The following is a 24,203-nucleotide window of genomic DNA, read 5'->3' on the forward strand; positions in this document are numbered from 1 at the left end:
AATGTTATTCGGTGAGTGGATCAAGGAACGATAAATCTTCACTCCCTATTTCGAAGTTCGTCGATCGAGAGAGAACACATTTATCACTGATAATATCTCTTAAGTCTGTTTGATATCACATCTGGTCAGTTGTTGGTTTGTCAGTACAGTCTGGTACAGTCATCATCATTTATTACGTTATTAAATTTAGGTTAGATCGGGTAAGATAAACATTGGGGCAAGTGAAAAACTTGTTCTCCTTAATGGCTCGGCCACGATATTGAGCGACTTGCGAGCGAGACACAGTCGCTGCCGCCGTCGCCAGTCGCGTAATGTCGTGGCCGAGCCGTAAAGCCGACCACTGACTAACAGGCCGCCGGACGATATCGGCCTGTCAGTTAGAACAAAAATTTGACAGTTCCGAACAACGGACCGGCTAATATCGTCCGGCGGACTGTTAGTCAGTGATCGGCTTAAGAGGATACACCGCGGCCGCGCCAAATCACCTTTTTATACAAAAGTAATAGTTAATGGCATTTCTGGTTGAAGAAAAATCTCTAATCATAAACGTGACGTTCGGATAACAGCTGGATTACTGTTGAGACATTATTGCTACGTCCTAAAGGCCGGCGATCACGGAAGAAAGAATGAGCGCGCCGCGCGTGGCCGGCGATATATCTGTCAATTTGCTTGATGAAATAAGTGACGTTCGCCGCCGCATTATAAAGCAGGCCACTGACGAGCCTTCCAAATGGATGCTGCCGTTACAATGGATTCATCCAAATGGACGGTATCCTAATACTATTAAACATTGTACGTTTTTGACATTCACGGACCGATTTTGGATTGCAGCCACGCTATTTGGACTGTTGGAAGGCTCGTCAGTGGCCACCTTAACGTTCAATCCGTCACCCATTTTACCAAGGAAATCGACAGCGGCTGACAGATACAGCGGCGGCGTCAATGCCGCAAGAAAGGTGACAATCCATTTCCAACGACAATAAATTGGCAATAACACCGACGCGTTCGTACTAGTAGTGCAGCTGCGGTCAGAAATGGAATGTTACCCTAATGTACTGCAACTGCAACTGTAATGCAGCTGCAGTTGACATCTGCACGTCACCTTTAGTAAAAATATATATCCTGTGGTTTTGAGCACGAGTTAAACTTTTACAATAAAGTAGCCAAAGTCCAAAGTTTAATATGTATATAAGTAGGTATATAATGTTATACATAAATCGAAGCAGCTCCAGCTATTTCATGATTAAACAGCGTTTAGGCTAAAATTATTGGATCCAGCGTAAGTAATCACTGTAATCAGGCTAAAAATCCCTAAAATCCTCATCGACTTCCAGACGACTTTAGAACGCGTCTCAGCCCCTCGGTCCATGCCTAGAATGAACAAGTAAATTTTAAAAATAGAATAAAAAGACAATAGATTAACTTGGATAATTTAAGTGAGAATCGTTGTTAGAGTAAGATCAAGATAAGTCTGCAACGATTTTGATAACACACGCAGTGCAATGCAATTATAGTGTTATTTATATCCAATCCAACGCGATAAGTCGAGACCGAGAGCTTTACTTCTGAGCTCGCTTAAAACGCATCCAATCAGTGATATCCTGATATCCAAAGGTACTCCACTAGGTACACAATGATATCACGTTTACAAAGTCGAATAGGTGTCCCGAAAGTCAAAGCTCTAGAACCCTCAGTTGAGAGTTCAGCCGAAGATTCAGTGTAGATTACAAACTCAGAACTTCCAACGTTGCCATATTGCTCCGAGGAACTTATTAGTTCAAAGAGGAAATTGTAGCAAGTATGTTCACAATCACGAATATTATTTTCGGGTAGGCAGGTTTGCATAGTCTGGGTCTAGGCATCGTTTAATAACATGCTTAAAAGACATTTCCATCATCATTAATTTTATTCACATCATCTTACCCGTCATGATGCTTTACCAGATTAAAAATATATCAATCACAGTTTAATTTCATATCCCTTGTACAGGTACGGTATAAGTAATATTTTTGACATGGTTCGAAGAGCGCCAGAAAATTAAGTCCTAGGTACCTACATATTTATTGTGCTATCTTTTCAAGTGTCGTTTCGCTACACGTAATTCGACACTCCAGCGGCAGTAGCACGGTCGCATTTTTATCGTCTGTCACCATGCCTGTCACGTTCTAACAAGTATGTAAGTGCGAAAGTGACAAACATTACTGATAGGCGATAAAATGCAACCATGCTGCCACCGCAGGTTTTGAAGGCACTTTAACTATTCTGCTACACTCATTATACTTTTGTTCAAGGTCACCGTGAGGATGACAAGTGGAAGTTGCAATAGTAATTATTTCCGATGTTCCGTTCACCCTGTTAATGGCCGGGGGCATTCCGCACACGTACCCAACTAATAACGAGGAAAATGTGGGGCGTTCGATCGCCCGCGCGAGCCACGGGCGGACGGCGGGTTAACGGCCCGATACCAACTTTGAGATACCTACGTCAGTTAATACTATTAACTGTCCAATCCATATCGTTTCTAGATCTATTAACTTAATAGATCTAGAAACGATATGGATTAGATATGTCAGTGTCAAATGTGTGACGTTTCTTCAAACAAAAACGTCACTTTTGACACTGACAATAATTGACGTACTCGTAACGTCAGTTCGAATCGGGCTACAGCCCGAAGTTACTACTTTAACTGCCAGGAAAAGCGTCTTGTCTCTTGCATACAAGTCAACCTTCTTTTTGCACCATAACCGACATAGCCGAGGATAGATTTATACCGACCATCCGGCGTATTATGGATAGCTTTATCCATCTTTATACACCTGATAAAACAACTGTCACTTTTTAACACAGTGGGATAGAAAGGGACGGACACTGTTTTATCACGCTGTCACGTAGACAAGAACGACCATCATATCCGTCCAGTACGGATGTACATATTAGCCCAAGGAGTTATCAACGTGTAAAGTACTGAAAGTAACATTTTTTGATATTTACTTACCCTGCTCTTTCCCTTTAGTCAGACGATATGATAAAACCAAGCCGCGCAGTGACCTGGGGCATACCCATTATGTGGTAATGGTATATTTACCGAAGGAGTTTTCAATTTGCAGAAAAAAATTGTTAAGACTGCTTAAGTCTTAACAATTTTTTTTTATTTCCTCCGCTCTTTCTCTTCAATCAGACGATATAATAAAGCAAAGATAAATGGCGGGCGGTAAATCAAAGCGGTCCTGTCGGCCGCACCGCGGTGCCGAGGATAGATTTATATTATACCGACCTAGATTCAGGCAGTCCACGACTTTTAATGTACACAACGAAGGTTTTGACATTTCCTCCGCTTTTGCCCCATGAGTCAGACCGCAGAACAAACCCAAGAAAGATGGCGGGCGGTAAATCAAAGCAGTGCTGTCGGCCGCGCCGCGGTGCCGCCGCATATTAAACCTACGAAGAGAGATTTATACCACCTCACCACGCATAACAGCCAGTGGGAAAACCGTTTGAATTTGGAATTTATTAAGCGAGAATAAGGTGCACAATTGAATGAGTTTTCCAATGGAATTAATGCTGTTATACGTAGAGGAGCAGGCCGCGTAGCCAAGATGCCAATCGCTTACGCTCCGTAGCGATCGAAATGCAACTGTCACTGTCGCGCTAATATAGAAGAGTGATAAAGAGACATAATGCTTTTCGTTGTCGAAGCGATAGCGATTGTAACCTTGGCTAGGCCGGCAGTACCAGTACACAGTGACTTGGATTCATGTGGTCCATCGTGTGTTATATACTAGCCCTTAGTCCAAAAAAAATGGGGTAGTCAAGTGGCTCAGAGATTTGAGCGGTAATCCAGTTGGGAAAGTTTAAGTATTTTCTTTATTTAATATTTTACCTATTTAATAGAAATGGGTTGATGATCCGAAGAATAAGGAATAACAAAATAGAAATATCTAAGTTTCATAAAATGTCCCACCTGTGCCTAATCTCGCCGGTTGGGGCATATATGTTATATGACAAATCAAGATTAATTATATACCTTATGCTCGAGGAATAGAGTGCACGTTCAAACTAATTTAACAGTTGTCGAGTAAAACTTAGCGAAAATATCAGTAATAAATCCTCGTCCACCGGGCCATCATGGTATCACCCCTGTCCCATAGGGTCACCACGATACTATAAATTTTCATTGGACTTTCCCGAAATTGTTTCCCTACTCTAACTAATATTTATGTGCCGCAGTTACCCTTGCGTCAGTGTCATTTCACAACTAACTTCCGGTCTGAAATTTGTCCTGTAGCCACTAGCCACCCTGGGGATTGTTCTGGACATAGCTTTGAATCGAATCGCAAAGGAGACCTTTAAAGACAAATTTGACCAATTTCAAGGTTCTATAATATTATGATGATCTCTATAATAAATGTTTAAAAATTGGGCGATGAACAATGTACGATGAAAACTTAGTCGTCAAAGTACCATTCCATACAATTCATAGACAATCTAGACATCGTAATGTCAGATGTTTTTGAGGTGATCCTTTCGTTAATGCGATTATTGATGAAAATCTTATTAGAAATTATATTTGTATAGTTTGATTCAATACTTTATTGTGAGTATCTTTAAACATGTATACAACAACATTTTAAGTGATGATTATTGTGTAATTATAGAGAAAAGTGTGAGAATGTCTCGGAGAAGTGTTTGTTTACACAATAGGATAAGTAAGGATGAATATGCTTTAGAAACAGTTGTTCTACATTAGAATATGTCTAGTCTAACAAATCTAAAACTAGATATCGCCACAAACTTCTAAGACGAGAAGACTACGCCGCTGCAAACGGAATACATAAAAATTTGTCGTTCCATTCGAAAACGGAATACGAAAGATGCTCGTAATTTTCACAAACTCATATATCGCGCGATTCCGTAATTGAAACCGTATGTCATAGACGAAAAGCTCAATTTCCAGCAGCAGATAATCCGAGACTATCTCTACAAAATAGTTCAGATTTATAGGTTATAATTTCAAACGGCGATAGAGGAAATTTCTTTTTAGGAAAAATGCACGAAGTTTCTGTGAATTTTGTACATGTTAGAGGCGTTTTTATTTTTATTAAGGTCTCTTAGGACTTTTTGAACTACAATCGCTATTCCTTACACAAAAGCGTAGGTATCTATCAGTCTAAAACGGTCGGATTGCGAGGGAAATTTGGTAGTTTGATTGAATGGGAAATCGTATTCTGGGTTATATTATTTTATGAGATGATAATATTATAGAGAGACCTTTCCAAATTGATTTCTTGGTCTTGTTTAACCAAGCCAAGGGTCGTTTGTATTGTAGTTGGTATTAGTAGTAAGTAAATTATTTAGCATCTAAAATTTCCTGTGATTTAAATGTGGTATTTTTTGTACCTATTAAACTTATTAATTACATAATATATCATATTGTTTTTGGATGTGCTAGAATTTAGAATGGGTCATTCGGACCTTAGTAATCGGATTTAAGAGATTCTGGCTCTTAGGGTAACTTCACTACCTAATTGATAAATGTATCAATTTCAAATATGTTTAATTACCAATGATCGTACATTTTCCAGCATTTTTGGTGCAGCGGAGTGGTGCTAACGGAATTGGTATAAATAAATTCAACCCTAATGATAATTAGCGTTAATTACGTTAATATTAACCTTAATTTACCATTTCTGTTGAAATTATCTATAACAATCCGTTAACACAACCACTTAAATGCTGGAAAATGTACGATCACTGTCAATTACTTACTTGTTAGTAAAAGTAAAATATGTTAATTTTTGTTCGAAATTAGGCCTGGGATACTAATAGCCTGTATAGGTACCTACCTACTATACATCTCTCTTTGACTTAAGTAATAAGTTGCAGGCAACGAACTAGGCAGAGCAATAAGGCAAATTAATGTAGGAAGTTTCAGCGATCTATACTCAGAATTTGCTCGCAGTGATGAAAGTCGCTCGGCTTTTGCGGCGTTTACTAATGCAGTGTGTGGTGAGGCCAGGTGAACTTTAGTTTAATTTCAAACGCATAGTTGGTAACGGAATGTGGTTTGTAGAGTAGATTCTAGCTCTAGGAAGCTGAACTTCTATAATGTTTTTTTTATAAAAAGAAACTTTAATTATAACAATTATGTGCGTATTTTTCATATACCTTGGATACGGTGACAACTGTCATCGAAATATAATTTTAATTTTGTGTTTTAGGGCTCATTTAGTATTTAGACGGCGCGCGAACTCGCATGCGATTTTAGTTACATTGCTGATCATTAAGGTTATGTACATCAATTCAGTCGACCGATCAAATAACGCAGTGTACTAAAACGCGCATGCGAGTTCTCGCACTGTCTAAATGAGCCCTTAAGGTTATAAATTGTATGGAGATGACAGCTGCTACTGTACCCAAGCTGTGTAAAAAATATTAAAAACGAATCTGTGTAGTTTAACGTGATTATAACATACATGGCGCAGTATAAATATGTAGGTCAATACCATTACAAGTAATCTTATTTTTTTTACTACGTAATTGCTATCTAACTCTTAGCCTAACCGTTATTAAGATCTCCACAAATCTTATTCAATTATATTCCATTAAGTTCTTCTGTGATACAAGTATACATATGTACACACACACAGATGCACCAGTCACTTGCAAACCTCCTTTGAAGTCAAGTCGCAACGTTTAGCCGCTGACAATGCAACACAAATATGCTCCGATAGTGAGGTGAGAGTATAAACTTACAAAGCTCGGTTTCTGCAGTTGTAAAATCTGGTTTTACATTAGTCAATACTTGACTATACCAGATATAATGGCCCAGTTGATGATTTTAAAAACCTTAAACGCGAGTTTGTATCTGCGGAATTGTAAATTTTGATGGTAAGTGTAAATTTAATAAGTGTGTGTATTGCCATACGATAAATAAATACTTGACTGACGGCTCGATTCGGAAAATGAATCAGATTTCTACTAGACTTCAACAAGTTACGATACTGATAATTTAAAGATATTTGTAAGATAGATATGTCAAATTTGACGTTTCCGCGATTCTGCAGGTCCTCTTGAACGATTTCGACAAGTTATGACTTAGATATCCAAGTCACATTTAGTCGATATCTAATGTAGATCTAGTTGATCTCTAAATCGTCTCAAGATCTTGTGATTATCTCGAAATCCGAATAGGCCTGTGAGAGTCGCGACCACATGAGATCATTAATTTGTTCGCCATTATGCACATAGCAATTTATTATTTATTATTTTATTCAAACAAAATTTTATACAGTCTGACAGTATAAACCAAATCACTGTAACAATTTAGAGTTTACTTATACGCTACGGTACACAACACTTTACAAACAGTTTTATAAAATACCACTACCATCCATCGCCTCGCAGTACCTCAGGCAGATACTACATACACTTGCCCATCGACTTGCAAACAAATCACATTCAGGAGCCCATGACAGAAGCGCGTTTAGAAATTTTAGAGCGCGAATGAGAGGAGATTTTAGGTGTGCTGCAGTACGCGTTGCTGGAACTGCAAGAAGGTTATGGTGTCTAGGCCTAAGTTCCTGCTTGGATAGGAAAGGCACAGAGAGCCTCACTATCTGTGCCACTAGGTCAGGGCAGTCGGAATCTCCGCGCAAGGTTCTACAAGCCACTACCAGAAGATTATGGTTCCGCCTCACTTGCAGAGAGTTGAATCCCAGGGATCCTAACAAAAATTTTGTAGGGTATAAAAATGGATAGCGCTTGTAAACATTTTTGTACAAGAATCTTAGAAATGCCTTCTGTACCTTTTCTAGAAGCAAGGCATACGTACTTTCAGCGGGACTCCACACTATGCTAGCGGCTTCAAGCTTACTCCGAACAAGGGCAGTATAAAGTAATTTAATTGCCTTTGGGTTGTTAAAGTCGCGAGCATTCCTAATGATGAATCCCAGCCTTTTAAAACAGTCGGCAGCCAGAGCCTCAATATGATCACGAAAAGTAAGTTTGGTATCAAAGATAACGCCGAGGTCTTTTATAGTACTTACGCGAGTTATTACTTCGGATCCAAGCAAATATTGGGCGTGAAGTGGTTTCAATGAGCGAGTATAGGATAAAACACAGCATTTGGAAACATTAAAAAACAGTTTATTTACTGTGCTCCAATCGACTACAGCCTCTATGTCCGCCTGCATTGCCTCGCAATCTGCCACTCCTTCTATACCGCAGATAAGCTTCAAGTCATCGGCATAAAGAAGGCATCTTGCGTGTTTCAGCACAAGTTCAAGATCATTAATCATGATTCCAAATAAAAGCGGGCCAAGAATAGATCCTTGACTAACGCCTGATCTTGTTGGATAGATGGAGGATATGAAACATCCGTGCTTTACAAATTGTTGCCTACTATGCATATAGCTAGCAAACAGTTTGAGAAGCCGAGGAGAAAAACCAATGTGAGCCAGTTTACTGAGCAAGACATCGTTATCGACTCGGAAAGATTGGTTTCGACTGACCGCTTTGATCTAAATCCATGCTGTGAGTCGCATAAGAAAGGTCTAATCTGGGGAGAAATCAACTTCTGCAGAATAGATTCAAACAGTTTTGCACAAGAAGACAGAATGGCTATGGGTCTGTAGTTTTCCACGCGGGAGGTATCTTTGGTTTTGGGAATAGGAGTAACACGTGTAAGTTTCCACTTGCTTGGATACACTCCGGTAGATAGAGACAAATTTACTATGTGATGAATAGGAAGGGCAAGAAAATCGATGCATCCCTTAATCACAAATGCAGGAATATTGTCTGGCCCCACAGAACTTCGTGGCTTCAAGCGCCTAATGGCAGCTTTCACGTCCTGAGGGGTAATCAAATCAATGTCCACAAAGTTTGCAGACTTTGACTCATTGTTGTTATTGGCTGCGTTGTGATCAAGTAAAGGAGCATTAGGTAGGAATACGCTCGCGAAGTAATTTGCAAAAGCTTCAGCTGCCTCCTTGCCAATATATTCTTCTCCGTTATAGTTAACAGAGGCCTCGAAGCCACCCTTTGATTTTAAGGACCCCACATGTTTCCAAAAAGCACAAGGGTCATGACAAATTTTGGCTTGAAGGCCATTCATATAGGTATCGTACGCATGGATCAGTCGCTGTTTTATATCCGCTCGCAGCTTTGAGAACTCGTCTGCAATGTCTTCTTTCGCCATTCTACACGATTTTCCGCCGTCCTATACATAATACGCGCCAGTGTAGATCCTTGGTAGGCCTTCAGCCTTCATTACGAGTACTATATCTACCCAGAGGGTCGGTCCACTAGTCAGTCCTTCATCCACCATGTCAACCACAATGTGCTTTTCACAAAATTTTCTTTTATAAATTTTTTTATCTTTCCAGAACTGACCGAATTGATGTTAGTTCGGACATGCCATGCTGCTACTTAAGCTATAAATGATATAATCTATATCGGAGGTTTTCATTGCACTACAGAGTTTTTTTTAATCTTGGTTAGATAAATACAACTGTCGATTACCCTTTCCAAACCAGTTGGCCTGAAGTGAACCTGTCTATCTATATCTACATATACCAATAAGAAATAAATATGAGTCGAATAATTTATATTGGCAGACGCTACACTCGTTGCCGACAGCAAATGAAATTTTGTTTATTTGTATAGTCGAGTACCTTTCGGCTTTATGATAGGACAAACAATGTGAAACAATACGTTATTCCATTATCTTCTGACTTGCAATGCTTTTATTATTATTTATTTTGAGCCTATTCAGTCCCATTGCTGGGCAAATACTTTATCCTATACAACGTTTCAGCCGATTTTCTTTTAACAATTTGATTTGGTTTCCATCGGTTTCCATCTCATTTTGATACTTTTTAATACGCGTGAGTTGCCTGATGTCACGACTTAAGGTCTTATTAAAATACCTTATGATAAAATATTATAAACTGAAATTCATGTGATATAAAGACGACCATGACCGTGATGAGCACCAAGTACATTGGTGCTCACGAAATAAAATCAGGAATTGTCTCAGAAGGCATCTCGCTTGCACTTATTATTGGACGTGAGTTTCCTGATGACAGGATTCAAGATCTTATCAAAATATGATAAAACATTTTAAACTGAAATAGATGTGATAAAGAAAAAGTGGCGGAGGTCGGATTCAAAATCAGTAAAAAAACAAATCAAAATATTTGATAAAATAATTGTTCCCAAAGTTTAAACCTTAAAACCTCATCAAATAATTAAAACAGAATCAGTTTTCCGAACAAGTAAAACTAAAAAAAATCTAACCCTGCCGAAAACCAAAACAGTAAATTCCAAAGCCCGGAACGTCACTATTTATTTATTGTGTCAAATGGAACGCTTTGAATCGAACGGCTTTGGATTTGCTTTTAAATTGGCAAACACTGTTCGAACAATTCAATTGATTTACCGAATAGTTCGCAGTTGCCGCTGATTTCAACTGAACAAATTGATCATGAAATATGGAATGCACATTATGAGTAATGTACATAAATATATTGGGAAAATTTAGTAGAATTTCCTGTGATTTTCATATTCAATATTATAGTAGTGGTAGTTACTAACTTGTGGCAACTTAATTGAATATTAAATATATATAGGTTTATCCTAATAAACTTATAAGTTGTCCGTGTAGTTCGAATAATAATTGATCAGGCTGTAGAAATCCTCATTATTAAAAGGACTTAGTAAGTTCCTGATCTCGGAGCCAGCAATACCTAATTTGATTCTAATATTTGTTTGAAATTCTCAATCGGGGAGGCAGATAAGTAGGAGGCAGTAAGGAGGAGGAAGTAAGTAGTACGTGAGGAGGTTCCTCGATGGGGAAGGAACCTTCTGATGCTCAAGGTTAATGCTCTCATATTAACGAGACCGAGATCGTAAGCTATGCCAAGATGTTTTTTTTAATGTATGAGAAATTCAAAATAAGCACCCGCTTACAGGTCTCAAAGTTCAATCTATCATCGCATCTCGTTCGATTAAAATGCCAAAAAAAAAACATATTAAAATAGTGAAATCCTTTGAAGCTCTTGTGAATAAAAGACTTTAGCAAAATATTAATTTATAAATGTAATAAGATCTCTTTCCTTCAACAGGCAAAATAAGGAAGCAAAAATTAAAATATGAAGCTGCTTAATTAGCGCGAAGCCGGAGCAACCGCGGAAGTTAGTCGGATTAAATATGTACGACGACGGATTTATTCCCCTCCGCGCCGTTTACGGGTTAAGAGCAGAATACCTACGTGTGCAATGAACAAGGAATAAAATTCGTATTCTGGCCAAATGTCCTGTTCAATCAAATGTTGATGTCCCTATCACACTTAGGTACGAATTTACAAGTGCGACAGAGAGGCAACACGTCGAACGTGGTTCTCGGAAGGCCCTTAGAAATGCACAGAAATTAACCGGATCTAACCGACGGTCTTGACAGCCGGATCAAGTCATCAAAGTGAAAGATTTGATTATTAATGATTAGGGCAACCTCTGTTATTGGCAGACTTTGATTGGCAGTTTAAATACTTTAAATGTGGGACGAATTAAAATAGAAAGGAACTAATTTGGTAGAAATCCATAGGGATTAGAACAAGAGACAAAAGTATTTACCTATAAATCAATAACGTCGCTAGGGACTGTTGTCACTGTGACAAGGTATATAGGTACGAAACGGTACTTAACCGTACAACTTATAGTGCGACATAAAATAGTAGAAATTAAATAAAGTGGAACTTAAAAATTGCCTTACTAAATTGTCGCCATGTTTAAGCATTTTACATCGAAAATGTGACAGTTACATAGGAAGGCCCTCAATAATTTTCTACAATTTCTTGTCGGACTATAAACGACTGCTGCTGTGCTGCATTATGGTAACATTCCATTTCTAACCGCAGCTGCACTACCGGTACTGAACGCGTCGCTGTCATTGTCATTTCCCATAGTAAAATTGACAGTAGTGCAGCTGTCGTTGGAAATGGAATGTTACCCTTACACCCCAAGCTGCCGCAAAAATATCCGGCAAAACATCAATAACAATAATCAAAGCCGGGAATAATTCATCATTCGGTCAACGTAATGAAACCACCGGGCCGTTAACTGGTTATGTTTGCCCGGCAAACACGGACTGATTAGGGTTAATTCGGGACGTTTGTCAGGTTAAGGTTATTTTAATATATTAATAATGCTTTGTTGAAAGCTTGTTGGTGTATTGAAATTAAATTGTGGACTTGTATTTCATACGAATAATTTAGTAGCTTGTTATTGATTGATGATTTATAGCGTTATTTATTGTCAAATCTAACAAACTGATTTTGTCCCTAACCGTCATTTGGAAATTTCTGTTTATTAGAAAGACACCAACTTTAACAAAGCTTTGTAAGAAGTTACAAAGTTCTATGAATAATGGAATTTGGGTATTAATCAAATAATAAAGTCTACTTATACCTAGTCTAAATAAAGTATGCATTTCTATTAAGTAGGTATAAGTAAGAATAACAAGATTTATTTCATAAAAATTCTTAGAATACAATGTTAATAAAAACAAATTACCCACAAAGTATTTATGAAACAAAGTCTTTACAAGATGATTCTTGGAATATTGACGAGATATTACGGCGCGGCGCAATAAGTACAAGGTACTTATATAAGTTTAATACAAGAAAATTCAAGAAGCAATCTCAATAAGAAACAAATTTGGTATCAAATAAATGTCAATGCTAGACTCCAGTTGCATTCGGAAAAGTATATTTGATTTGGGTTTGAACTCTAATGCAAGGAAACGCTTAAACCAGATATATTTTTGAACTTTCTATTTATTTAGGCTTTCATTGTTTCAAGGATAAGCAATCCATCAGGTTTGCTAATTGCTAATTTAGCCTAACTTTAAAATATGTATGCTCTATCTAGAAATTAAAGCGCTGGCAAGAGCGTGCGACTTTCAATCCAGAGGTCGCAGGTTCAAACCCCGGCTCGTACCGATGAGTTTTTCGGTACCTAACTACTTATGTACGAAATATCATTTGATATTTACCAGTCGCTTTTCGGTGAAGGAAAACATCGCGAAAAAACCGGACTAATCCCAATATGGTCTAGTTTACCCTCTGGGTTGGAAGGTCAGATGGCAGTCGCTTTCGTAAAAACTAGTGTCTACGCCAATTTTCGGGAATGGTTGCCAAGTGGACCCCAGGCACAGGCTGCCATGAGTCGTGGCAGAATGCCGGGATAACGCGAAGAAGGTGATGATGATGTTCTTCTTCTTCTTCAATTTAAGAGGTATCCTCTTGTCGGTGGAGTATTTTCCATTTCTCTCTCTCATATGCCATATCCTTGACCTCTTGATACGACACGACGCCAGCTTTTTCTTTTATTTGCTCTACATAGCTACGTCTTGGTCTGCCTCTCCCTCTCTTTCTTTCTATCTTGCCTTCTATGATGGTTTTAAAGAAGTTGTCGTGCTAATGTTCTATCTAGAATTTTTTTACCTTATTTTCTCGTAGGTATCAAACGTATCTCTAAAATATTAAATGCTGTATTCGAAATCTAATAACAACAAAACAAACATAAGTACCATTTTAAATGCAGTTTCAAGAATAAGCCCCTTTCTCTGCAGTATCGTTTATACGAGATAGGAGCCCTATTCCGATGGAACAACTTGTTACGGGTTTGAACTGGTTTTGACGATCTACTTTGTAATTGGCGCGCATCTCACTTACGACTTTCACTTCATTTCGCATCTTCAAGGTCGTATCAAGATCCATACTAATATTAAAAATGCGAATGTCTGTCTGTCTGTTACCTCTTCCTGCTTAAACCGCTGAACGGATTTAGTTTAAATTTGGCATAGAGATAGTTAAGTCCCGGGAAGGACATAGGATAGTTGTTATGTCAGGAGTCATCCCCGAAGAGGGTGAAAAGGTATATTATTAATGTGTAAAAATTACAGTAATTCAAATACATATTATATGTATTACTGTAAAAGTTTAAATTTTAAGTTGTATAATTTATCTTTTAATTCAATTTCGATAAGCGTAAACAATTAAGCGTATTATGTTCGAATTGCTATTAGATTATGCAGACGAAGTCTCGGGAAAAGCTAGGAAGATAAAAACCGTAACAAAATCTTAAATCCGAATCGGGCCACAGGAATCAAGCGCAATACAAATGCAATTGGATGCAACTGCCCTCCAATACTTTCAAACAATATCATACGGCTTCGGAATACCAAATTGCGTTATCGTACGGCAATATGGAGGATACACGAGTATGGGTATTTGAATCGACAAACTATGAATGGTATCGGAGCAATAGATCGCATATATCTGGAATTCTGGAGTCCGAATATGTGTGGTTGGTTTTATCGATACGAGAGATACCAGTGAATATAGGTATCGATATGTGAAGCTGCCAACGGAAAATGTTTAAGTTAGAATTTTAGAATAGAGTATGAGTTGTCACTAGATCTTATAAAACAAAGCCCCCCGTCGCGTCTGTCTGTTTGGGTGTTTGTATGTTTGTTCACGATAAACTCAAAAACTACTGAACGGATTTTCATGCAGTTTTCACATATCAATAGAGTGACTCTTGAGGAAGGTTTAGGTGTATAATTTGTTAACCCGTGCGCAGCCGGGGCGGGTCGCTAGTAAATAAATATAGGTATAACCAAGTGTCTATAACAAGCTCATATTTAGAGCCTGTTGCACCAACCACAATTAGTGGACTGGTCATCGTCACACAGCATTGACCTACGAAAATTCCCATGAAATAAAATTTTACGAAAGCTTGCTAATATAGTGACAGGCGCAGACGGTTTGGTGAAACCGACCCTTATTATTAGTAAATAAATAGGTTATACCTAATTATAAAGAATAAATGCTGTAAGTTTTAAACTTTCGTCCGTAAAAGTAGTTCCTAATTACAGAACTGATGCTTAAGGTTTACTTCTAAGACATCCCACGCGTCAACTCTTTGTAAACCTTAAAGTTCTTATATAAATTGGGACAATGAATTTTGAGCCACTTTTGATTATTAGATGATTACCAAGACTTCTGCGAGAAGTAACGTGAATTCGAACGGCATAATCTCTCATCAAACTAATTCATCCGAAGCTTATGGCGGCGAAAGAGATTTCAAATCAAAGGACGGTCTCAAAGGCTTCCAAATTAAGGAAAATCCTATTTAAATAGCGCACGCAATACCACTCCTAATTTGAAAGGGTATAAGAACCAAGTTTGGGTACTGTTTGGTAAATGAATGAGATCGGGCGTAGATAAGATTTGGAACTTTTACAAAACGTCATAGTGGATATCCTGTAGACGTGCTTGACCCATTTTCCAAGTGGGCCTTATTTGTTTTGCCAAGGGATTAATTATTTATTTACTTAACCTACGTAATTAAAATTACTCAAAATTTGTACGAGTAGTTGGGTGTGTTTGTCTATATCCGTTAGAGTCGTTAGATAATCGGGACCTAATTTGACTTAGTACCAATTTTTTTTAAGACCTTAAGTTATTCAATTGTTTTCATATTTACTGCCAATGGCCACTAATGCCTTTGTGGTCAAGTAATTAAGTGTATTTATCACTTCTAATTGCACCTCGTGTGCGTTCAATACTATTCGCGGTAAACCAATAACCTCAACATGCTCAACAGGCCTGATTAGAATTATGCCAATATGAAATTAGATTCCCGTATCAATATTGATTTCCTTTGATAGGCAAGATCAGTGTAATCGTATTCATTTTCTGTTAATCCACATAGTTGTGGTATAGAGATATACCTAAATCTTTATACATGTAAAGCTTGCCTGCTTTACCGCAATCCTGCGTGAGTATATAACATATGAAATTCAATCAATGCATGAAATTAAGAGTTTAGATACCTATACGCAGCGTTGTATCTTACGAGCTCTTGTATTTGCCTACTTGTTCCGTTCATGTTTCGGTGAAGTCCATTGCGTTTTACAGTTTTATCACAAATTGACTAAAGATAGCTTAAATCTAAACACCGATATCCAGCGTAGCCACAGCGTCCTTGACGAGTCGGTACGTGTCTCCGTTGATCCTCAGGAAGTCCACACAGCCCAGCAGACCGTCGGACAGGCCGAGCTTGCCTTGCAGCCCTGTGGTGTCTACACTCACCGATATCCAGAGTGGCCACAGCGTCCTTGACGAGTCGGTACGTGTCTCCGTTGATCCTCAGGAAGTCCACGCAGCCGAGCAGACCGTCGGACAGGCCGAGCTTGCCTTGCAGCCCTGTGGTGTTGCCGGCGCCGCCGACCCACACCGGCTCGCGGAAGGTCATACGGGAGAAGAGGCCCTGTGGAGAGAGGAAAGAGGTTAAATTGGATAAACGTGGATTCCATATATTGTAAGTAAATAAGAGAATCTTACACGCGTATCGGAATTTGGTCGGTGTCATTGAACTATGCTTTAAAGGCTTGAAATTCAAGATAGATTTTATCAAGACCTGTAGCTTAGTCACGAAAAGCAACAGACAGACTGACAGACAGAGTTAATTTTGCATTTATGATATCAAAACGACCTAAGTATCCATCGCACCTAATAACTCACATGAATGAGCGAATGCGACACACTGATTAATACTTGTCTCAAAATGACGCATGGCCTTTAAGAAGACTAATCCAATAGTGCCTATATATTATTAGCTTCTAAATTTGTAACTTCAGCAGAAAGAGGCATCAAATAAAAAGTTCAAACTAAAGCAATCTAAATGAACATTCCACGGAGGGATATTATCGGCAAAGTTAGCGTAATTGCCGCGCGTTAGGATGGCTTCTTCAAATGTTGCCCAGAGCTGGGGCCATTATGCAAAAATTGATGCCTGAAGCCTAGTTTGGCTGAAGGCAGAAGATATACGCGACTTCAGAGCGCAGAAATTTAGGGCGCACTGTGTAAAAAAGTACCTAATAAACTTTAATTAGTGGTCTACGCTAGGCTTTCTTCATTAGTAGGTACATAAGCCCTAAATGGCATTTTTTGTATTTAAACAAAGGCGACTAAATATGACATTGACGCGTCAGTCAGTAGGTTAGTTAGTTATACTGGGCATTTTCCGCAAATCGACAAGCATTGTGCCTATTTTGCGTGAAAACGAGGTTGCACTACTTACTCTAGCCACCCCAGCTCGTCCATGAAACCTAGCAGTGTCTTCAGGTTGCTAACTGCCTCCTTCAGTGTGCTCGGAGTCCCTACTGTCCCTAGGTATTAGTTCCTGTATGCTTCTATCTGTTTACAGTGTAGGAGGATATGTTTTGCTGTTTCTTCTTCTTCCATGCACGCCCTGCACATGGGGATGTCTGTTTTTTCCCATATTATGTAGGTGTTTGTTTAGTGCAGGTAAATAGTAGATTGTTAACCAAGGGTGGAAAGGCACCCATTTCTGTCGAGGTAGTTTGGCGCTCGAACGCAGTGAGAGCGCCAATAGTCCGAGACAGAAATGGTGCCTTTCACTCGAGTTAAACACTCTACTTTTCATATCGAATGCGAGGAAACCAAACAAGACAAGGCAATTTCGCAAAATCAGTAATGGAAGTACCTAATAGATCTACGGCCATGATTTATTTTCCTTAGGACTTACTTGCAATCGGAGACTTTACAGGTGTGATTAATAACCCCTAGCGAAAATCATTTAGATTGCAATATTTACGAAAACACACATTTTTAACAAACTGCAGTAATTTTTAAATGATTTGTTGATCATAGTATGAAAATCAGCGGGATTGTTTCTTACTTTTTAATTTTATACTTTTTCGTTCTAAAAGCCGCAACAGACTACCGGACCGCACCGCGACCTTGGTGCGCCGCACCACGTAATAACATAATAAAAGTATTTTAAATATGAAATAACAATTTAATTAATAATATAAGTAATTTTTTCTTGTATTTTATTTTATTTTCATGAATATAGTGCTAAATATCTTTAAAAATCAATTTAATATCGTACAAACGATTAACTGTGGCTGTATAAGATTCTGCCTTTGCCCATTTACGCAAGTGTAAGGTTTAAAAAAATATTTTTGGTGTATTCCTTTTGGTTCCCGCCTTATGAAATCGAGTAAATAGAATTCAACGAAATAAATCAAGAATAATTTGTTTTTAACAATTCACTTATATCATTTTTTATAAAAAAAGGATCAACGTGGGATTAATAAAATTAAACAATTACCAATTGTTCCAGGCGAGGAAATAAAGACACTATTTTTTCATTTTGTTTCCACCCAGTTGTTCGTGGGACGGGGACGCAGAGGAGTACACCACTTTTCTGCACTAGAGCATAAACGTATCACTTTCTGCGCACCTTTTAGAACAACAACGACCCACTTTCAGAGCATGAGATATGAAAAACAATGAAATTATATCGCGGTAGACCCGTTTGTGTAATTAAACATTTCTACATTTTCTACTAATTCTGTCCGGACATCGAATGCGAGGCAGTCCATTCGGCATGCCAGCACAGGTCTTAAACTATCGTTGCTGTTCGACTTGCTTACCAAGTTAACGTCAACCAGTATAAGGGTGACGACACACACATATATTAGGGACACACACATCACCAGGAGGGGCCGTAATAGTCAAGATGCTTTGAATGCTTCATTTTCGCTGCAAACATAAAACGTTCAATTTATGCAAACGATCGTCCGAGACAGCCGTCCGAATCGTTCCAATCCAAAATCGACCGATGCTTCAGATTTGGAGCACGCGTACTGACAATTTACACTTAGGTATTCTGGTTTGACTGAAGCGATGAATTTTGTGCACGATGGGAACATAAGGGCTCATCATGCGAGTTTCATTACATTGCGAGTTTTGATCGGTCGGTTGAATCGGACGTAACCAACAGTCCGCAATGTAACTAAAATCGCATGTGAGTTCGCGAGCCGTCTAAATCAGCCCTAAGTCTAGGGAAGATAAAATAAACCACGATAGACGTGATAGATGTGGCGGCGGCACGCTACGCTCCTAATTTGCTGTAACTTCGTAGGCTTTTCCTACCACGAAACCATGGTAAAGTTGTATGAATACATTTCCAGTAAATAATAGTAGTCATTAAAAGTGCCCCGCTGGGTTGTAACTAAATTGAACAAAAACAATTTGTTAGTAACGAAATGTGCCGCGGTTTGGTGTCGTTTACACATATGGTGAAATTAAAGCAATTTAATAAACACACCACACACACATAAATACATACATAGTATAAATACCTACTATCTTTAAATAATAAACACATTAGGTACATTAGGTACAGTAGTAAAACTGTCGAAAAAACGTTAGTCCAATAGACATGTGTGCATTTTTATTTATAAGTTATTTAATTTTAGTCAGTTCAATATCAATTCAGATAACTATTTGCTTAAAGTCGGTTTATATCAAAATACAACGGTTTGTATAAATATATCAACAGCATTTTTAACGATAACGTCAATTTTCATTTTATCCAGACGAGTTAACTCTAAAAGAACTAGAATGTATTTGTATAAATAAAGCCAGGTACGCCTTCAATACAGCCGTCTGTCCTAATACAAATAGCGGCGTAGGAACGAGCTTTGTCACGGGATCCGTTCTTGTGGAAGAAAAATCCAATTGTCTATGTCTACGGCAAAACGTTTGCGGAAATTCGTTGATGTGCCTCGTCGGCTGCTGCTGTACTAGTAGAGAGTCAGCTAAAACATCCAGGTACTTGCGCTACTAACGTCCTTAAAAATCTGTATTTTACGAGTAACTATTGTGAGTCACAAGTCACAATATGCAACCCTTGGTCCAAGAAACGTCCACTTCCGCACATTCTATTCACATTTTTTTAAATAGAAAATTTTGGTACCCATTTTTCATGTGTAAAATTACGCAATTTTGGAAGCCAGCAGTAGTACCTACTCGTAATTTTAATATACCTACTGTTTCCATGTCGAAATAGCAGGAAAGGTAGGGTCGGGAACAACGCTTGCTTCCAACAAGCACTCAGACAGTGAATGAACACTCACGATCGGCTCACCGGCCCAGGCCGCGTAGCCAACCTGCCAATCGCTAACGCTCCGTAGCGATCGAAACGCAACTGTCACTGTCGCACTTATAAGGAAGAGTGATAGAGAGACACAAAGCGTTACGTTGTCGAAGCGATAGCGATTGTCACCTTGGCTAGGCCGGCAGGTTAGCCGACGACTTTTGACTCATACTTGGCAGGATGCGCATCTGAATCTGAATTAAAAATTTGGGTGCCTCTAAATTGGGAAATTGGATACAATAGTGTAAATTCTAACCTTATTCCCAATGATACATACACACGCACTGCACGTAGAATGGAAACAAACTAATATCTCTATTCAGTTCACAAATCGAGTTATGCAGGACGTGTTGCACAATTTGCACATGCACCGCGACAACCGATTGGGTGAGATTGCACGGCCATGTCAATTGAATTGAAAATAGGAACGTAAGTTTCTGATAACTTCGATTTGACATAGTAGGTAATTTAAGTTCGGTAAGTGCTTTAAATCTCTTCTATATCGCAGACGTATATCACATATAATTACGTCGGAGGGGTGCTGACCTGCAGCGAGTGTGGCCGCACATTTAGCACACGCAAATTGGCTACGTAAGTCACCTGAGAGCGCACCAGCGACGCTCTCACGCAGCGTCTTACGTAGGCGACGAACGCGCGGCGGCGGCGCGGCGCGGCGGCGGCGCGACGCGGCGCGGCGAGGAAGAAACAAAACGTTGATACGTATAGGTGTGTCCTACTCACACTTCGCGAAGCGGCGCGGCGCGGTGCGGCGAACGCGCGGCGAACACGCGGCGAGGCGCGGCGCGGTGAGGAAGAAACAAAACGTTGATACGTATAGGTTTGTCCTACTCCCACAGCGAAGCGGCGCGGCGCGGCGGCCTTGTCCGACTAGGGAGGCACTCCCGAGTCCGACCGCCTTGGCCGCACGCAGACACGGTGTATTAGAAAATTCGTATTTAAATTATGAGTAAACTATGTCTTTTTATGCTAGTACGTGCAGCGTTCTTCGTTGTCTGAAATTTTGGTTTACTGGCATTTTGATTTGGCACCGCCTTCAAAAACTAAGTACACAATTACCCGGGTGGTTATTTAATTAATTTGCTTATTATTAGGTATTAATTCCGTTTTGGCAAAAATTGGCTTTACGACGGGATAGGATCGTAAGTGCCATAGACGCTACTGGAGTTACGTCTTTTATACCAATTTCCGCGAATTTGAATATTTTTTAGTTTTGTGCCTATTGATTACAGGAAAACCTATAAAGAAATCAAACGGGAGTCGACTAATCAAATCAAAGCCGGTAATTCTATATACGCCACGCCTCTAGCCGCGTCATATTCGCGTCTAAAAATCAAATAGATTGATCGCGCCAGATCCGCGCCGCGCCGCGCCGCCGCCGCGCCGCGCCGCCATCGCGTCAAAATCGCTCACCTAGGACACTTCCATATGCAACAACGGTTTGTTTTTTTCGTGCCGCCTCTCGCCGCGCCGCCGCCGCGCCGCGCCGCCCGACATTCGCGTGCAAATCGCGCCGCGCCACGTTCGCAACGAGATCGCTTACGTAGGACACTTCTATGTGCATCAAAGGATTGATTTAGCCGCGCCGCGCCGCGCCGCGCCGCGCCGCGCCGCGTTCGCGCGTTCGTCGCCTACGTAAGACGCTGCGTCAGCGGTAGAAAAGCAGTCGCTGTAGCCGAAAACGGCTACGAGATGATGATGATATCGTGGAGAACATCGGGAAGGCTTTGACTGGGTAATAACTTCCATGATTATGGTGCTTTCACTTTCCGCTCCCAGTTTCAACTTGTACCCTCCAAATGCTAGCTAATTTCCCACAACCCTTTGAGTCGGACTGTGCAAATGAGGCACCAATGATCGCCTTCGCAATAGCATCTCGCATTCAAAATGGAACTTTGATGTCTGATGAATAAAGTTACATTTAGAGAAATGAGAGAAAAGCGATGGAAATAAAGCTTGATTTTTTTATGATAGCTTTGATATTTTTGTCGATTAAGGTTTGGATATCTCAATGTTACAGTCTCTTCACTTTTTTACCTACATTTTGAATGATAATCAAATGCTCAGTCAGCATCGAATAATTCGGAGCAGTGCAAGTAGTCGAACACGACTTTAGATAATTTTTGATGCTGACTGCCTATATTCTGTCACTAAACATGATACGGTCCGTGGTGTTATACAAAATTATTATCTGTTCGAGAAACTGAAAACGGTGAAAAATAGAGATAATAGTTACTCCTAAAAATACGTGTGGTACCTCATTAGATTCGTCATGATGCCTAGAAAATTGTATTCGAAGCCTGTATTAGCACACAAAAATATCAAAAGTTATAAGCAAAAAAAGGGAAGTATGGAATGTTTTATTGGAAATATCCTCCTCTTTAAAAATATTAATTTTCGTTTCTTAATTATTCATACTTTTTGAGATATTGGGGATATAAAAAATATCTATTTTTCCCCTTCTTGTTTTGCTTATAACTTTTGCTTTTTGTGTAAAAAAAAAACTCGTAGCTTAGCATTGAAGCAGAAGAAGAATTACCTTTTATACTTGCAGTTATGTACTTATACAATACAATACAATACAATACAATACTCTTTATTGCATACCTCACATACACTACTACTACTTACTATATGTACTTATATTGTGGTTGTATCTCGTTTCAATGGCTACATCTAAAGGCAACTCCAAATTAGACACCTTCGAGACAACACCTCTCAACGCTAAAGCAGGGATCATATAAAAATACCCACATATTCATATAACGTCTCAACCCACATAAGCTTAATTAAGCCTGAACCTTTACGGCTTTTTATAGCCGTTAACCCTTCAACGCTTACGGCCCCTCAGACGCTATTTAAGGGCGCGTTGGGTACTCGTGTTATGTACGCGTGTGATACGTGTAATGAGGAACAATTTGGTGGATTACTATTGGGATAGCTTTTATGGCCGTTCTTTAGTTAAAAGAAAGAAAAAGAATTTCAATGAAAGTATAAAGAAATAAAAGGTACAGTCAATAAAACGCTAGGGTACTTATCTGAAGATATCTAAATTAATATGAGTGATATGTATACCTATTACTTAATTAAAGAGTAATGAGCAAAGCGATACATGACTGTCTCCGTCTCCATCATAAGTAAGGAATTATAACGACGATTAAAACCAAGACCAACCTCATTCATTACTCATGTTTAAGGCTTCGCGCCAAATTAGGCACATCTTTATGGCTTTTATAGCCCTTAAACCCTTGATACCCTGGACTTACCCTTCTCAACCGTTTATTTTAATAAAGCGTAAAATGAACCTGCTATGCTTCAACATTTCCTCTAAATGAAGGAAATTATGAATATTTTTAAATTAAATATTATTAAACTAAACTCAATAGTTTACGTTACCACATATTTATACCGGGTGTGGCCTGTAATATGAGCAAAAAATTAAACTGTAGGCTGTACTCCTCATACTGACCAACATTTGTTCAGCGACTTTAAAAATAACTTATGGTTTGATTTTTAATACACTTTAAAGTTTATTCTAAGACGCAATGTATTGCGAATTTTGTTATGTTTAAGGCGTGACAAGCAACGTCAATCACAATGATATGGCACGGCGATGGCGTCCATTGAAGATAATATTTATTTTGTATGAAAAATAGGGAGTCAAAATACTTCATAATTTTTAAAAGTTGTGGAACTAAAGTGTCACCGTTTGAGGAGTAGAATCTATGTTTTAATTATTTGCTCATGTTACAGGCCACACCCAGTATATACTCGTATGCCTATAATTAATAAATAATAATGGTACCGTGAGATCATGTTTGATTTTCGACCCGTCTAGATAAATAATAAAAATTTATGGTACGATTATTTCTTAGACTTATTAATATTTAATGAATCTTTCGTAGGCAGAGTTGAGCGAACTATACGCTTTTTCTGTCAAAACTAGCTGAATTCATCGTTTTCAGATAAGAACTTTGGTTCAAAGTTACCCGCTACCCGGGTTAAAGTTAACCCGTCCGTGTTATTGATTTTCATCAGGGTGAAAAATCCCCCGCCAAGTGCCGAGAACAGGCGCCAAAGTTGAAATCGGCAACCTGCCGAGTTGGTGAATTCCGGATGAGTTGTTGACAGTTTGGACCCCGTTAAAGT

At 39.0% G+C, this 24,203-nt stretch overlaps 1 protein-coding gene across 2 annotated transcripts in view; it reads right to left on the reverse strand.

Annotated features, from left to right (window-relative positions):
* Nucleotides 1–24,203, reverse strand: part of LOC134678533 (pikachurin) — a 91,180-nt gene that overhangs the window by 20,986 nt on the left and 45,991 nt on the right. For both annotated transcript variants that reach the window (XM_063537112.1, XM_063537121.1), the window contains exon 7: nt 16,157–16,334. In XM_063537112.1, the coding sequence (XP_063393182.1) occupies nt 16,157–16,334 (178 nt within the window). The remainder of the gene's footprint in view (nt 1–16,156; nt 16,335–24,203) is intronic.

This window comes from Cydia fagiglandana, chromosome 2 (genome assembly GCF_963556715.1).
Source record: "Cydia fagiglandana chromosome 2, ilCydFagi1.1, whole genome shotgun sequence".
Taxonomy (NCBI): domain Eukaryota; kingdom Metazoa; phylum Arthropoda; class Insecta; order Lepidoptera; family Tortricidae; genus Cydia; species Cydia fagiglandana.